The following is an 18,454-nucleotide window of genomic DNA, read 5'->3' as shown; positions in this document are numbered from 1 at the left end:
GGCTCTTTGTCATATGCTATAGTCATGGCTTTAAGGTTGTAGACGATATGGCCAAGGACAAATTATCAGAATGCCCTTGTGGATCCCTTTAGTTTGAGGTAGTCCCAGACATTGGCACTTTACCCTTCCCCGTGTTCCTTGTTTATCATCCAAACGGAGAAGAACTGGGACTTGGTTCCATGGGTGAAGACGCTTCTATAATGAGCTCTTGTGGAAAGTGGGACTCTTGCTTACACTGCATATGCTTATGTGTTTTGAGAAACACTTATCCTTAATGTTAAAGTAAAGGAGACATGTCTCAATTTCCATAACTACAGTTTGTTGAGCTACTTCTTGGTGGTTATGATCAGCTTGGGATAATCCTAGCTCATGATCAACATCAAGTGTTTGAAACATTGTGGTATCCGACATGGTTTAACCACTTCTTGAGAGAGAAAACCTTGAGGTTCATGGTCCTACTCCCGCTCCCACTTCTTCACTAGAGCTTCACCCAAATAGGGCAATTTATTGCCCTTTTTAAGAAGTATTTGGCATTGTTAATGAACCTGGGGTCTAAGGATGATGGCAGCTTCTATTTCCACGTATTTCATGTTGAGATGTCAAGCTCAACATAACCTGACACTTATGATGTGCATTCCACCTTCACATCGCTGGCGCATTTGGTAGAACTGGCATGACGAATCTTCGCCAGTGATTCTACAGCTAGACTACACCTACCTAGTCCAACTGAGTCATGGCATACTTATCTTACTAGCTCGCCTAATTATTAGCATGTTCATTATGGATCGCTTGTACATAGTACTCTAGTACTTATGTTGGTTTTTACTTGTCTTTTATAGACCTCTTTTGAGAGTAACAACAAGAAAGTTTTAGTCTTCCATTTCTGTGTGTGTCTCTCCATTGTTATGTGAGAGTGTGTGCTTACAAGAGCTCAAGCTCTCTCTCCTCACTCAATCTTTTCATGATAGTATCAGATCTTGATTCAAGTTAAGGAGTTGACCGATAAAAGCAAAGTAAACTATGAAGGTAAAGGAAGCAATACATGGTTAAGATCATCATCATCTCTTCCTCTTATTGTTTTGGTATGACACCACCCCCTAGGTATCTTTGGGAGCTATACGTCTCCGATTGAGGAGTTATCTTTGCAGGTGCAGATGTACTGTATTATACGCAATACTTTGTACTAATTTTTATAGCCTGATTTATGTTTTGGGCACGTTTTGGCCTCCATTCAACCACCACTGTGCAAGGTGTTTTCGAGCAGTTCTTCTGGGATGTTATGATTTGGAATTGTTTATGTCCGAATTCTGGTTATTGTAGTGCAACAGTGCAATTTAGGTATGCAAACAATGATTACACATGTATTGCTTATTGTGGGTATATGTACGTGTACTCTCGTCGTGTGTTATGACATACAGATTGTGTAGAAGTACTACTATACATGAGTTATAGTAGATACTAATATGTTGTAGGTTGCATATAAAAATTGTTTGTTTACACGTTTTTGGTTTTTGTAAGCAAAATTGCCAGCAAGAAGCTTGACAAAAACAACTTCCATGCGTGGAAGTTTAGAAGAACCAATTTAATGATAGAAAAATAATTTTGGGACTATATTAAAGGAGATAATGAGGAGCCTCCAGAATTTCTTGAAGAGAATGCTACTCTAGTAGAGATAAAGACATTCAAAGACTAGAACCAAGGTACAAGGAAAGTCATGTATTGTCAATCAATGTGATAGACACTATGATAGGGTGTATGCTAACACTCCAACAATTGCATGGAAAAACTTGGTGAAGATGTTCCAGATAAACACAAAGGTAAGGAAGTTGTAACTAAAACAAGAGTTGCATGGAGAAGAAGAACATGTCCATCGATGAGTATGCGTTAAAGATCAAGGGTATTGTTAAATCCCTTTGGATTTATAAATGTCTCAGTGGAAGAGACGATGACTTGATGAGCGTCTATTTGAATGGGCTAGGCAAAGAATACAAGCCATTTACGATCTCTATTGCTGTAAGAGAGAATGTTCCTAGCTTTCGAGATTTGGTGTCTATGTTAATCATAGAAGAAAAGTCTTTGGGTGAAAACTCTTCCTCCTAAAGCAAGAACGCTTTAGAACATGCCTTCTACTCAAATTCAGGTAGAGATAGAGATAGAGGTCGTGGTCATAGTCATGACCAAGGTGGTGCCATTTTCAAAATCAAAATAATGGGTAACATCAATCAATGATTCACAGCAGCACCAAAACACACATAGGTGGAAGAGGCCAATCTCAAGGTGGTAGAGGGAGCCAGAGAGGTGGAGGCAATTGACAAAGACAGCAATCTGGATCAAGTTCAAAGAATTACTTTTATTGTGGAAGACCATGTCACTTTGCTGCCTGCAGAATGTCACAAAGCAGAGTGACATAAAAAGTGGTAAGTTATAGCAAAATAATTATGCAACTTGAAGCTGCAGGACTGAAGATAGATCCGAGTATTTATTTGTTATGTAGCGCGTTAAATTCAGTGTGACTGCAAATGTATCCACAAACGGTGATGATGTATGGTATGTGGATTCAAGAGCCTCTAACCACATGACCTGTCATGGTGTGAGTAGTTAAGAGATGTTAAAACTTTGGAAAAACCAAGTTGTGTAGGGACAGGGGATGACACAGCTCATCCTAATGCTCGCATTGGGAATGTGCCATTGGCTATGCAGGATGGCAAGATGAGGTACTTGGCTATGCATGATGGAAAGATGAGGTACTTGGTTGATGTACTTCATGTACTTGGCAAGATGAGGTACTTGGTTGTGATGTACTTCATGTACCTAACATAACAAAGATTTTGGTTTCTGCTAGGCAGATGATTAAGCAAGGTTTAGGTACGCTTTAACCTTGAGGGATGCTATGTTGAGGACTTCAACAAAAAATATCGTTTGGTTGCAAAGAGAAAAAGAGTGGGCAGAATGTTTACTTAGGATGTAAGCATGCTTGAGGTGAAAGCTGGTATGTTTACATAAGGTGCAGGTGTTGTGACCGATATAGATAGCTGGCACAAACGTATTGGTCATGTGAATGAGAAGCGATTCAAGTCTATGCAAAATTCAGAAATTGTTACAAAGTTTGCCAAATTTTAAGATGGATGGAATGCATTAAGTATGTGAAGCATGTCAGTTCGAAAAGCATGGAAGAGTACTTCAGAAAGCATGGAATTCAAAAGACAATTCACATGCAGGTACACTCCGCAGAGCAACAAAATAGCATTACTGAGAGGAAGTACATGCACATTATAGAGGTTCCTTGTGCATTGATGGGCTGAGAAGAGCATGCCTCACCATTCTTGGGTTGAAGTAGTTGTGCCATAGTTTACATTATAAATAGGACCATAACAGTGCATGGTGTGATTCTAGAGGAGAAGTATACTGGCAAAGAGTTAGATTTATCACACTTGAAAGTGTTTGGATGCATTTCATATATACACATTCCTGATGAGCTACTAATAAGTTGGATCCAAAGGCTAAAAAATGTGTGTTCATTGGTTACTCCCTTGAACAAAATGGGTACAGATGTTATAACCCTGTCACACGTGTGAGACGAGGGTGATCATGGATATCTTTGATGAAATGAGCAATTGGTATGTTGCTATAAAAGTCTCGATTGGGACCGATTCACAAGAGCAGGTGGTTGTTGCGAAGAATACAGGTCAGTAATCACATTCATTGAGTGAACCAAGAGAGTGGGTCTATTGATAGACCTTGGAGTGGCAGGCTACGTCAAAAACTTAGTCGTCCTATAGGTTCAACAAGTGCATCACATAAAGGTAAAGAAAAGGTTGATGAGTCTCTTGGCATGCTTGACATTTCAATAGGGCATTCATATGTTAATGGAGAATCTAGTGGCTCAGAGCAAAGCCTTGGAGGAGTTCAGGATTCTAACTGTCAGGACATGTGGTGCAAGGAAGACTAAGATAGTCACAAGGATAGCAAGGACATATCTAGGACCACGTAGGTCATGTAGGTTCAAAAACCATGTTCAGAGATTAATGTATGATGGTTATGTAGCCCACCGTTATGCATACATAGAAAAGGTTGTGTAGGAGGTTGAACCCACATATTTCGAGGATGTTGTTGAGCATGTACACTGGGGGAAAGCCATGGATGAAGAAATGGTTGCATTGGATGCAAACAAGACATGGGAATCGGTGCCTATGCGCCTAAGAATAAAAAGGCTATTGGATGTACGTGGGTCTACAAAGTGAAGCACAACTTAGATGGAAGCATAGCAAGTACAAGGTGAGATTAGTTGCCAAAGGTCATGCTCAGACCTATGGCATTGATTATGAGGGTGGATGACTTGATTGTTGGGGTTGACAATGAAGAGAAAGTTGAGAATGTGAAGGGTCTCCTCGAGAAGAAGTTTGACATGAAGGATTTTGGTGAGACACTTTCTTGGCATTGAGCGCATCAAGATGCCTAAGGGTATATGGATGTCACAGAGATAGTATGCATTGGACATGTCCAAATATGGTATGGCTAGCTGGCTACTATAAGCCCATTTCTATATCGTTGGATTAGTCAGCAGGCATATGGCTATCACAGAGACAGTATGCATTGGACATGTTGTCCAAAAATGGTAAGTCCATTTCTGTATTGTTGGATCAGAATGGCAAAAGCTGAGTTTAAATGCAGGTGAGTTTTTGGCGAATGCCACTATGTACAAGAAGATATTAGACAGTTTGATTTACATAACGATCACCAAGCCAAACATAAACTACACAATTAGGTTGGAGAGACAATTAATGCATGTTCCTCAGAAGCCACATTTGGATAGTTTGAGACACACTACGCTACATGAGGTCCACAATTGATTAAGGCCTCTTCTATGAGGTTGGTATACAGTTACACGTGTATCGATACACTTATGCAGATTGGGCTGGTAGTGGGTTTATGTTTTCCTTGGGAGTGGTGCTGTAACATGGAGCAGTAAGAAGCAGTCGACAGTTGCCTTGTTGAGTACAAAGGCAAAGTACATGGGTGCTAAAATGGTAGCATGTGAGGTAGCTTGGTTACGTAAGCTACTTGGAGATTTGGGACTACATGTGGATAGGCATGTTGTCATCTATTGCAACAACCTTAGTAGCATATAGTTGACCAAGAACAAGTATTTCATGTGCGGACTAAACATATAGAGGTACATTATCACTTCATTAGAGAGAAGGTCTTGGTAAGAGATGTTGATCTCGTGTATGTCAGCACAGAAGAGCAAGTAGCTGACATTGTCAACAACAAGGCCTTGGGAGCAAAGAAACTTTGCAAATTTTGTATTATGCTTGGAATCTTGGAAATGGAGTTGAACTTGAGGGGGAGTGTTGAGTTGTCAAGCTTAACACAAGCTGACACTCATGACATGTCTGGGTAACCATTCAACCTTTACACCACTGGCACGTTTGGTAGCTAACACAACGGATCTTCGCCAATGATTCTACAACTAGACTACACCTACCTAGTCCAACCGAGTTATAGCATACTTATCTTTGCAGCTCACCTACCATGTTCACATTATGGACCGCTTGTACATAGTACTCTAGTACTTATGCTTGTAGATCTCTTTCAAGAGGAACAAGTAGATGATGATTTCTGCCTTCCATTTCTGTGTGTGTCTTCTCCATTGTTGTGAGCGTGTGTGTGTGTGTGCTTGCAAGAGCTCAAGCTCGCTCTCCTCCCCCAATCTTTCCATTCCTCCTCTTACGTCTGCATTTAGTTAGATCATCTTATCCCAAACCTCCTCTCTTGATATGGATCTAAAGGAGTTTTGCCTTCTTAATAGAGAAGCGCTCTATTGAGTGATGGTCGTTTATGGGATCAAAGGTTGGGTGGGTTTGAGAAAGTGTGATTTGATACACTATAGTCGATTGTATTGTCGTTTCCAACAATTAGTCCAAATCAAGTTTGCATCAATCTTTTTTGTATGAACTAAGCTCACATATTTTATTTTTATGAAATAGGTCTACCTAGGACACATAAAATTATGCACTAGGCCTATGACAGATTGGTGTGCAATTATTAGACAATAATTACACTTTAATGTCCCAATAATTACAAATGACAAGAATTTTCTAGTTGGTACATATTGTACAACATGAAAAATCCTTAAAGTACATGAGTAGGTATGTCCTTACAAGTCTTTCACGCCGTAATAATTAATTGATACAATATTAGGCATACCTACCTCTAGATTCACATCTGCTTGACTCACGCATGTTGACTCACGGCTCATGTGCCCAAACTCATGGTTCATATCTCCAAGCTCACGTGTATTGACTCACGTGTTTAACTCATCTTTTTTTGTGGGGTTATGGGCTCACGTCTCCCAACCCGAGCTTCTTTGGCCTGGTTTTTAAAGTTTTTTTTAGGTTTTTGGACTTCATGAGAGATGATTAAGAATCTTAATCCTAATTAATGGTGATTATGCAAGTATTTAAGTATTTATAATTGTTTTTTTATCAGTTTTACATGCTTGTAAGCTACCAATTCAAATAATGCATGAACAAAAATGTTAATGCTTATGTTTTCAGAGTGAATTCCACTCCTAAGCACAATTACTAAGCTATTCCTTGGCTCGATGCAATGAAAACTAAGCCATTTGGGCTCCACAAAGACGCAAACAAAGCAAGTCCAAGAGGCTCACAAACATCGTCGGGATAATACCTTCAAAGGAGATAGGGTTTATTTGAAGGTCATTCAAACAATTCAGAGAAGTTGCTTCCAAACTAGCTCTGAAGAAGAAAGGTCCATTCAAGAATATCAAGAAGCTTAGTGATGTAGTTGGAGTTACCGACCATTGTAGGAAGGATGCATCCAATGTTTCATTTGACCAAAACTTGTGGAGTATCATGGGCCAGAGTTGAGTGCTCTATTGGATGAGGATGAACCCGAGTTGGTGAGATAGTGAAGGATTACATGAGGTCTTGGTACCAAAGTAGGTTGTTTTGCACCAATACAAGTAGGATTCTCGTCGAAAGCGACTACAATATCTCCTGAAGTTCAAGGGCTACCCAATCCAACAGGTAGTTTGGTCTAATGAGGATCAATTCACCGATGAGTCTCCCCCATTGTTGAGAGCTTATCAAGAGGCCATGCAACTAAGGATAGCTATGATGCAAGTAGGGAAGAATGTGACACCCCTGCAAGTGTTCAGGGCATAACACCCAAGCATGGAACAATCAAGCAACCAAACAACGCACATGCCACGTCATGGCAATGATGACACATGGCAAGTCATGGACCAACCAAGCAACCAAACAACGTGGTGGCAATGATGACACATGGCAAGTCATGGACCTAGTGGACAGCAATAAAACAAACCGACCAATAGCATCGGTGCGTATATATATATGTGGGTAGCCAAATCATCATAATCATCTGCATTTGCTCAGCACTAACCTCCAACAAAGTAGCTAGAGTGTTCAGTACGTCATTTTGTTTGGGTTGTGTGTTGACGCTTTAACTCTCAACCTCGGTCTTGTACATAGAATTCAATTGTAATAGTCCTTTTCTTGTACATAATACAAACGGTAGTTTTAGGACGCTCGGTGTGCTGTGTGATTTCACTGCTCTCTTCTCTATTGAACTTGCACGAAGACACAGATGCATGCCGCTTCTCACGCAATGCATCAAAGTCGCACTTCAAGCACCATAACATAATACAGAAAATGAGTCATTTTGCACACCCACATTAGCGGTTCACGTATAACCTGCAAAACTGCGAGTGACGAGCCTATAAATTTTGCCCCCCAAAAAAAAGTGACTTTAAATTGCAATTTATGGAGTATGTTTATAGAACTGGTTTCCATTGACTGCTTCAAGAAAGGAAGGTGATTTGGAGTATGTTTATAGAACTGTTTTCCATTGACTGCTTCAAGAAAGGAAGGTGATTTCTCAACCACGTTTTGAACATTAGGGGGTATTTTGCTTCCTTAAATTCTAAGGGAAAAAATTCAACAGCATGCTAGCATTGCATAAATAGCAAGCTTTATATGGATGCCAACCTTAAATTTCCACAAAAGAGATACTGACCCTATCCAAAACAAATTCAAAACCACATGCTCAAGTAATGGCACATGAGAAAGCCAGAATTTCGACGGGAATGAAAACCACACAAACCATTCTGTTCAAAAAATTAACAACCATTTTGAAGTTGACACGAGAGTGCACACTACATAGCAAAGTACCGTGGCAACTCCAAATGGTGTGCCTGGGAGCATGCAATGGCCCAATTCTCAGAGAAGGCTACAACACCACCAGAGTGCTGGATCATATCACAGTTCTTCGGCAATGAAGCATTTAAGCCTGTGGTGTGTAATATGGGGCAGGAGGTGGTGCTGCTGCTGCTGTTGGTGGTGGTGGATACTGCTGCACATACTGCTGGTAACCTTGGTGAGGAGGCTGCGAGTAAGGTGGTGGCCAAAAATGCTGTTGTGGATACTGGGACGAAGGCACCGGCTGCAGGTACTGTGGGCGCGCATAAGCAGGAGGAGGCACACCAGGGGGACCATATGGGGGTGGCTGGATGGACTGGTTTTGCTCACCCTGGCTGGCAGTACTACTACCAGGATCTTGTGCTGATGTCACAGCTCCCATTCTTTGAGGATCCATTGAAGGGTAGAAAGGACGCTCGGTCGGTGGCAGAGGAGCAGGAATATTGAAATAATTCAGAGACGGCTGCTCTTGGTTGCTTTGCAACTGTTGATTCTGCTGGTGTGAGATGACAGATCTCGGGAGCATGCCTCCATGAGTTACAAGCCCGATGCTCTGCTTCGCAGCGTCATCAATCCCTTGGTTCTCCAGCTCAGATCTTGGTATTTGAGGCTTACCCCACATCAATTTCAGCCTCAAACCTTTAATGACCAGCTTGTTGGCCAGATTCTCGGCTGCTTTTTCTGCACCTTCCCTACTAGTATATGAGACAAAAGCACAGGCTCTTTGGGCAACCAATCTGATGGATTCGATTTCCCCATATGCATAGAAGAAATCTTTGAGATCATCTTCAGTCACTCTTTGATCAAGGCCACCCACATACAGAGTTCTTATACTCTCATCCTCCGGAGGTATAAGTGAGGGCATCTCTCCAGCTTTTCTTAAAAGCTTAGAAGCAACTGGATCATTTACTCTGCATCCATGGAAAGTCAAAAACATCAGACCAACTAGTCAGTGTTTAACTGCACGTTTGTGACCATGACTTCCACAAGCATATATACTCATTCAAGGGGCTGAATGTGAGTGCCTGTGTAAAAAAGCTGCAACTAGCATACAGGCATGCAGAGACGCATATGAGAGAGAGAGAGAGAGAGACCCATAGTATCGATCCTTGATATTTTGTTGAGAAAGCTCTCCTGTGATAGGCATCTCATGTCGGTAAGGGCACTCAGCACCACGTGTGCATTCCCCACGAACATAGAAACTGCAGACATGTGCACGATTTCTCTTGTAGTAAGGAGTCGTTCTTTGAAGCTTCAAGATTGTATCATTTGGGCGAGCTTTCCCATAGGACGACTCGTAATCAAGCCCAGCCCTTGCCTGCAGCATCAATATACAAGATGTCACATTACATTAGAGTAATATTTAATGACAGAACCCACATCATTAAAGCAATCAAAGGATGAATACAACAACATTTCGTTTCAGCCCAGGAGAAGTAAACCCTCCAAGCTGAAGCTTGAATGGTAAGGGGGTAAAAACGATAGTGCACAAACACAGTACTCAATCCCAATAAGCCACTAAGGGCCCCCACCTTCGGTGTATTTGCTTATTATTGAAGTTGAAATGAGTACAATGATTAAGAACTGAACCGCCTTGAATGTAGAGACTGACCCACGATGTGATGATCCCATTCTTCCTTGCAGAACTAAGTGCGGGATAAATTCCAGACTGAACAATAGGTAAGACTTGCATACCCCACTTATGGGATAATCCAAGGCACCTTCTAGCCATAGATCACACGCTCGAAATCACTAATGTTCCAACACATTATTGTATCACTTTGGTCTCATAGGCCCATTGCGTCTTTAGTAGATGCTTAATATATCTTTCTTTCGATCTTTCTTTCTCTTGCAGTCTTATCTCCGCTACATTGTGCAATCGGTGCCGAGGAGGACAACAGGACACCATTGGCAAATCTCTATGCAATAATCACCTTCTTCTCTGCTAATCACTCGAGAACAAAGCATGTCACCGTGACCTCATTGAAAGCCGCCGAAAAGCCAACCTTCATGCCGCTTGAAGAGGGAAACCGAAAGAATCTCTAGGCAATCACCATCTTCTCTAGGGATCGAATGAATGAGGCCTTCTGCTAATCACTCAAAAACAAAGCATGTCGCCATGACCTCATTGAAGGCCGCCGAAAAGGCAACCTTAATGAGATCCCAAGAGGGAAACCAGAAACCCATCCTCACCTAGGTAGTTACAGTGGAAAAGGGCGTGAAGCGCTCACTCGATCTCCCCCTCAAAGAAGAGAAGAAATTCTCCAAGGCCAGCAAGACAACGGCCCTCGTGTGCTACCAAATTCTCTGACGCACCATATGTCAGTGCAATGAGGGAGGGTCGTCTAGAGAAGATCGTGGTAAGAATAGGAGGCAATGGTGCGGACCCTAGGGGATCCAACTCCACCACCCGATCTAGGCTACAAAGGTGGCAAACTCTATCTTTGTGGTGAGCACCCGACAAGGTAAAGAAGTCCCCTGTCATTCTCTCCCCGGTCTAGAATATAACAAAAATATTGTATTAGTTTAGGTTATTGATGCCTACTTTTGTTTCTATCAAGTCTTCTATTGCATTAATCATCTCTCGTAACACCTAGACTTTATCATCAATAATCTTACAATACCAAGATATTTTGCTGCCAAATTACCTCACCTGCATGCCCAACAATGCTTCAAACTGCTCACCGACGTGCATGACATTCCACACTCAACACCTTCCTTTAAGTAACTCCCATCTCTTGCTCATATTTCCCCTTTTTTATCCATTTCTTGATCCCATACTCCTTCCATTTTCTCTTTTGTCTTTGATTTCTCCAACATCTTGTTATATCTTCAACCATGATTCACAAATTTCTTTTGCTCTCCCAATTCTCACTTCTCAAATCCTTGAAGTTTTATCAATTCCCTTTACCCATTTGCCCAACTTCAACCGTTTCTTTGTCTTTTTGGGCTTTGTTGTAAAAGAAGAAGAAATCACCTAGGTAGCAAGATGGGTGGTTTGAAAAATATCTTAACACCAAATTTGTGGTTTGAAAGGACTAAGGATGCAGATCCATTGCTCCACATTCATGGCCACACAACACCGCAACATTAATTGCACAATGATCTGACAGTTAGGGTGGAGCATTTTCATAAATTTGACCAGGTGATCCTTTTTCACAAGATCTTTTCAACAATGTGTTTTGGATGCAAAAGGAACATAGAACATTTCTTTTCACCTTGAAACAAATGGAGACTGTATCATAGAGGCATTCGTTAAACCTACTATACCGTGGAGGTAAAATGAACTATACACTTAAAGGACTATGCAACACAGAATCCTCTTGAAATGGAACTCGATGAGCTGACCTTCCGGTCTTGCTCTTCAGCAAAATACTCCCGATTGACATCGCTCTTTGGAATGACATCATTAGTGTTGATTCCCAGTGCAGAATCTCGTACTTGCACTGGCAAACCATACTCAAGGTCAAGCAGGCACACTTGGCAGACATTCTTCAGCTTGCTGCAGGTCTGACAGACCTCAGTCTTCTTGTACCGTGCATCCCTACCGGGCCTCCATCTGAACACTGTGAACGGCCGGGTGCATATCTTACATTCCTTGTCGAAATTGGCCTTGGTCTGCATTAAAAATAACAAATTAGGGCATGGCCGGAAAAAAAATAAAAATAAACCTCCCAAGACGCCGTTCGGCAGCCAAGCCCTGACAGCAGAAAGACCCCAAAATGCCTTGAAAATCTCAAAAGAAAAAGGAAACCGTCGGCCATTTCAGGCAAATAAGAACTTAAAAGCATGAAATGAAACCCTGAAATCAGAATTAAAGTCTTATAGAAACATCAGAAACCCTCAAAGCAGATAAAACCCTAAAATCAAAAGAAACCTCAACCAAAGCAGGAAAACAATCCATTAGAAACCCTAAAAGCAGAGTCTGTGGAGGGAGGACGCGACTTACCATGCGAACGTACGGATTGTCTCCAAGGCAAGATTCGCAGATGATTGGGAAGTCTGAACGCTCCCATCCGTCCGCCGCCTCATCGCGCAGAAGCCTATGAGCCATTTCCTTCTGAACACAGAGAAGAATTAAAAACCAAGGTCATTTGAAGCAATTTAGATTTAGATTTAAATTTGTTAATTTGTATTCATTTCGTTATTTATTCGAGCCGACGTAGAGAGTACTTGGTCGCTATCGTGCCCAGCTCATGGGTCTTCCAGGGTAATATCCTAAGGAAGTAGTGAAATCGTCTCTGAGATTGGAGACGACGAAGCTAATGACAAAAGTGTTTCTCTGTTGGAGTCTCAGAACGAGCTTGCTCGTCTCTGACCCAGGCTCGAAAAACAAAACAAAAACAAAAATATAACTAGGAAAAGAAATGTGTGCTTTGGGAAAATGTTGTACGTTTCCTTTCAAAAATTTATAGGATAAGAGAGCAAAATTTCAAAAACTACACTACTCTAAGAAGAAACTTACACTACCCCAAACACTCAGCTTCATATATGAATCACACTTACTAACAGTAATACCTCGATATTCTGTTCCATGATCTATGCACAAAATTTCTCAAAACTTACATAAAAATCACATCATACTTCAGAAAATGAAGAGATTTCAATAAATCATAATCCTTGACAATCCAAAGTAACAATAATAATTGCCAATACAAAATCTTAAAATTAGAGAGAGAATCACCAATAAAAAAAATCTAGCCAATACGGCTTTCCTCCGACACCCGTCCACCCAACCACCACACTGAACGTCGCGACGGCTATCCCAGGTATGCCTCTTCTAAATCTCGTCCACTCTGGGTTCTACCAAATGGCTCCCAAAGGACATAAATCACGTTCTCTGTCCAATGTTCCCTATCTAAGGACGGCCGGCCTGAATCTCAAAATCTCTCTCTCTCCCTCTCTCTCTCTCTCTCTCTCTCTCTCTCTCTCTCTCTCTCTCTCTCTCTTGCACAAAAATCACCTCAAGGCTCCAACCACCATGCTGGACGTCGCGGCTATCCCAGGTATGCCTCTTCTAAATTTCGTCCACTCTGGGTTCTACCAAATGGCTCCCAGAGGACATAAATCACATTCTCTCTCCGATGTTCCCTATCTAAGGACGACCAACCCGAATCTCAAAGTCTCTCTCTCTCTCTCTCTATCCTGCACAAAAATCACCTCAAGGCTTTGGAAGAAGCCAAAAACAATAGCCCGAGAGAAATAGTAGATTATCACGCACGAAAACGATAAAGATAGAAATCCTTTCTAAAAACATGATCTTGAACCAAATTAGAGATGAAACGTTTTTTTTAAACACTGGAAAGTGGTGTCGAATTCATTTCACGAATACCGGCTACCCCATGCGGAATCTTCCAATTATCCGAAGAGACGGACTTTGTTCTTCTTGTGATGAACTAACTTTCTTTAATACGTCTCTCTGTTAATCCCATTTTAGATTAATAAACATGATCCCCAATAAAGAACATTGATAAGTGTCATGAAACGGCACTATAAAAGTTGTACATTATGAGATATTGATTGAGTTTTGGGCGCCCAAGTGTGAATAAGGGCCAAATGTATGTAGGCATTTTCTCGTAATGAAAAGACACAATCCCCTTTGTGCTATAGAGAGCTCTCCCTTATGTCTTGAGAGAGATTGAAGGAGTGAGAACATTCTAACATTGTGCCTCTTTCATGCTTGCGTGAGAGAGTGAGAGAGAGAGTGATTGCCTTATGTGACGGTGTGAACGACTCTACGCGGTGACAACGTGGAGGTGAAGCTTGGAGGTTGGAGCTTAACAATTGAGCTTGGAGGCCTCAAGGGATTCAAGTTCGATGCATTAGTAATAAGTACCCTACGACAGTTATGATCTATTGCTCATCCTTTAGGTGAATGTGTAGATTTCCCTCTTGGATGTGCGGTAGCCCATAACATTTTTGGTGCCGCTGTGCCAGGGAAACACCTTTGTTTCTTCCATCCTCTTGGAGTTTCGGCTCCCATTGCATAGGATTCATTATATGCCCTTGCATTCTGGTAGTGCATTGTGTGAAAAATGAATGGATAAGATGTGTGTGGTAGGAAAAAAATTGTGAGAAATTGGTTGTGAGGTTGTGTATGTTTGTGGTGGAGTGGTTTTAAGCTAAGGCTTCATTGTTTGTTCTTGTTAATTTTGATATTCGCATCATTGAAAACACCAAGGTGAATGAGCAGGTTGGTGTTTGGTTTTCTTTCTTTTTCAAAAAATTCATAAAAATCAAAAACATAAGGGACCATTGACTGTGCCAAGAACTTGCATTTCATTCCTTGGGAGTGGCACAATCGATTTGGTATCAATTGGATAAGTATTACACACCCAAAATCACAAACTTTCAACCGTGATAAGTTCCACGTGAAATTGAGAAAAACCGTTCATGCGGTGAACCATTTCCTGTAGTTTCACGCCGCGAAATCGCTCACGAAATCAATGCCGCAATTAACGTCGAAAATTATGGGATTGCCTTTCTGAAAATAAAAAACCTTATCCTAACATCTCTGACACCGTGAAGTCCGCCAAAATTTTTGAGCACGTGAAAGTTCAGTAAAACGTTCACGATGTGAAACATTCTGAAGCTGTTCATGGCGTGAAACCCTTCTCGGTTCACGACGTGAACCCTTTTGAAATTGTTCACGGCGTGAAACACTTTCGTGTTCACATGACATGAAACATTCTCTACAGATTCACGGGTTGGCCAAATCCAGCGGTTAAACAGACCAAGGCCACAAGGGTCGGTTTAGGAGAGCAGCCTATATCACAAAGAGGGGATCTAACCCGAAAAGCAAAATTTTTTGAGCACGTGAAAGTGCAGGATAACGTTCACGCCATGAACCATTTCTTGCAGTTTCATGCCGTGAACCATTCTCTGCAGTTTCACGGCTTCTGAAACAGGGTGATAGAATCGGAAGCAAAATCAAATTGGATTGACAAATAGGTTATGAAATCGTACATACATGCACTTAAGATCTGGAAAACTCATCGGAGACAATCTTACGCCTGGCGATAGTGCATCGAATCACCCAGGATCTTCCTATCAAAGAAGTGTGGGATCATGACATTCCGCAAGAACACACCTGAGTGTTTTAAGAAACCTGACCACCGTTGAAAACAGTATAGCGAAGAGTCCATGGAAGAAGGGCTAAGATACGTTGGGTTTTGAGGAAGAGGAGAAACCACCCTCCCCAACCAGGTCCAGTGATATCATTGATATCGCCTGGGGATTTTTCGATCTCCAAACCAGTCATGATGAAGAAGCGCAATCTGTGGGCATGGGTCCGTCAACAGCGCTAGACTCGATCCACGACAAGGAGTGCCATTCCAAACATCGAATACCGGCACCCCCCGAATAAGATGAGACATAGAAAGTGCGGCTAGGACAGGTCAAATATTCTTCCCCACCACCGAGGAAGTAGAGTTAGACCTCAAACGGGGTGAGGTAGAACGACAACTACGAGAATTGAGCTTAAGGAAACAAGAGCTCGATACTCGAAGGACAAGAGTTGAGCAAAAGGAGACAGGAAGTTTTAACCCACTTCAGTCTCACGAGGGAAGGAACCTGAAATAGTTATGGATAGAAGTCAGGAAGAAATTCCAAACTTGAAACCCATGAACGAGGAATCCATAATGGAGGAAGGGTTTACAACCCTAGAAGAAGAGGGTAACCTAGTAAGAATGGCAGGTGAAGTAGAGGACCAACTCTACACCAAAAAGGATATTGAGCAAATGATCAATCACCCTACATTCCTGCAAGACATGGAACTCTTGATTCTGCAAAGACGTACGGAGGCGACTAATGGAGAGTCACTCCAAGGTACATTGGTTGGACCATCCCATGGACCCGAATTACTTAGAAGAGCCAATACAAGAAGTGGACGAGGTCTAGGAAGGGGGGGAGAAATTCCTCAAAGGCCTAGGATAGATCCAACCATGGACCTTAATGTAGCCACAAGGGTAGACTTACTAAATATGGCGCAGAGATGGGCCAAGGGATGGTTAGAGAACTAGGCACTGCTCTAGAATCTCGACCCTCCCAAATGAAACCCCATACTCCTAGTACACCTAGACCCTATACCAAGTTTGCCTCCCCTTACTTGATAGTCCGTGACTAGTGTCTACTCCTCCCCTCAAGTTAACTTAGCACACCTAGACCCTGTATCAAGTTTCTTTCTTACTTGACAGCCCGCGACCAGTGCCTCAAGTCCCTAAACTTTATAGTCCTTGACACTCTCTCTCTCTCTGTGTCCAAGGCTACTATAAGTGCCCGCGACCTTGATTAAAGTGCTCACACATACATCTACCTACCACGTGGCCTACATCATCAGTGGCTCAGAGGTGGTTTTACTTTGTTGGGGCAGGTTACATTGGGTTGTGGGGTCTCTCTCTCTCTCTCTCTCAGAGACTTTCACATTTACATCTTCTCTTTTACAGCCTCTAACCAAGGGCTTGTTCCCGCACACACCCTATTCACTTGTATTTTCAACACCTCCCCTCAAGTGAATACTCCTAGTACACCTAGACCCTATACCAAGTTTGCCTCCCCTTACGTATTTACTAATCCTAATTAATTAGATAATGGGCTCATAAATCTGATGGATTCTAGCCATGGCTCTGATACCATGTGGAAATTTGAGCATTGTGATGAGCTATGGTGGATCAAACACTAGAATCAACATCATTAACAAAGTGATTAGCAAATAATTAAAATTTTAGTTAGTTTTCAACTCACCTCTGTACCCCCAGCTAGTGGAGGAGTCCATTCTCCTTGCACAGTTAAAATTAGCCCTAGTGCTTCTAACCATAGCTAGCCATCTCAATGCTCTTCAAGCCCATCAACTCCACGCAGCAAACCGCCGAGATGGATGCAGCAGAAATCGTCGATTTACGAGGTGCCGTTTTTCTGAGCTATTTTTGACATTACTACTTCACCAAATCAAAGTTCTCTAATTCCTCTTAGCCCAAGGTGTTTTCAAGCATGCTCTGATACCATGTTGAAATTTGAGCATTGTGATGAGCTATGGTGGATCAAACACTAGAATCAACATCATTAACAAAGTGATTAGCAAATAATTAAGACGTAATTAGTAGGTAATTAACAAATAGATTAATGTAGGCATGGATACTCAAAAACTAGCAAATTCTCATTAGGGCAATGCCTCAATTTATAGAGTTTACATCAAGTATCAAATCCCATTGATTTCTCCATGATTCACTCCACCTCTTTTCCCTGATTCTCTCCACCTCTTCACTTTTCCCAGAATATCTCCCAGAATATCTCCACACTTCCTAAATCTTCTTATGCTACCCTTTATTCTCTCCCAGTAGATTCTTCTCACCTTTTAACAGGTTCTTTGACATTTACATCTTCTCTTTTACAGCCTCTAACCAAGGGCTTGTTCCTGCACACACCCTATTCACTTGTATTTTCAATAGAGGGTGGACTAAAGCCATCCAATACTATAGATGATACTCTGCCACCTTTGGCAGAAAGAACCTTGAGGCATATAAGGAAAACCCGAGTCATTAAGATCCCAGTTAACCAACTGGGATGCTACTACGAAAATGATGACACAAATGCTACCATTCTGATTCACCATAATGGGTACCAGGCATTGGCTATCCTGGATGGTGGGGCGGGGGTTAGCATCATTACAAAACGTTGCTGGGAAAACAGGGGAAAACCCGATCTAAAAAAAGTAGATCTGATCGTTAAAATGGCTGACGGAACATCTTCGAGGCCCATTGGGCTTCTGGAGAATGTTAAATTCAGAGTTTTTATGTTTCGCTATCATCATACATTCATGGTCATGGACTTCTTGCCACCAACCTGATACATATGACATAATATTGGGGAGACCCTTCATGAGGGAATCCAAATTAGTGCATGATTGGGCCTTGGATCATGTGTATGTACGTAGGGATTCACAAATCTTAAAGATTGATCTAAGAACATGGAAAGCATACCCCATGGAGGGGCAGTTGTTTGGTAATGATTTGGTCACGAAACGGAACGAACCACTTCTATACAAATATGCCAACCCTCGGAGGGAGATCCCAAGGATGATGAAGAAATGAAAATGTATGGGTCACTTCCTCCTCTCGAACTTCAATGAAAACTGGATGCATGTGTTGGCCACTAGATCATGGATGAGGAATCAAGAGGGGAGACATCAAGTACAGAAGGTACTATAGCACAAAGCC

General features: G+C 41.8%; 1 protein-coding gene across 1 annotated transcript; it reads right to left on the bottom strand.

The window, feature by feature from the left end:
- Positions 1 to 8,091: 8,091 nt before the first annotated feature.
- On the bottom strand, positions 8,092 to 12,368 carry LOC147625396 (zinc finger CCCH domain-containing protein 40-like). The gene is made up of 4 exons (XM_086818734.1): positions 12,190 to 12,368; positions 11,589 to 11,858; positions 9,335 to 9,558; positions 8,092 to 9,151 (listed from the first exon to the last, which is right to left on the bottom strand). The coding sequence occupies exons 1-4, from the start codon at positions 12,292 to 12,294 to the stop codon at positions 8,326 to 8,328; spliced, it is 1,425 nt and encodes a 474-aa protein (XP_086674860.1). The 5' UTR covers positions 12,295 to 12,368; the 3' UTR covers positions 8,092 to 8,325.
- Positions 12,369 to 18,454: the final 6,086 nt, after the last annotated feature.

The sequence above is a fragment of the Cibotium barometz genome, chromosome 24, assembly GCF_041138505.1.
Source record: "Cibotium barometz isolate CiBa-2024 chromosome 24, ASM4113850v1, whole genome shotgun sequence".
NCBI classification, from domain to species: domain Eukaryota; kingdom Viridiplantae; phylum Streptophyta; class Polypodiopsida; order Cyatheales; family Cibotiaceae; genus Cibotium; species Cibotium barometz.
Note: the sequence above shows the minus strand (reverse complement) of the source record. Positions and strands in the feature narration are given on the sequence as shown.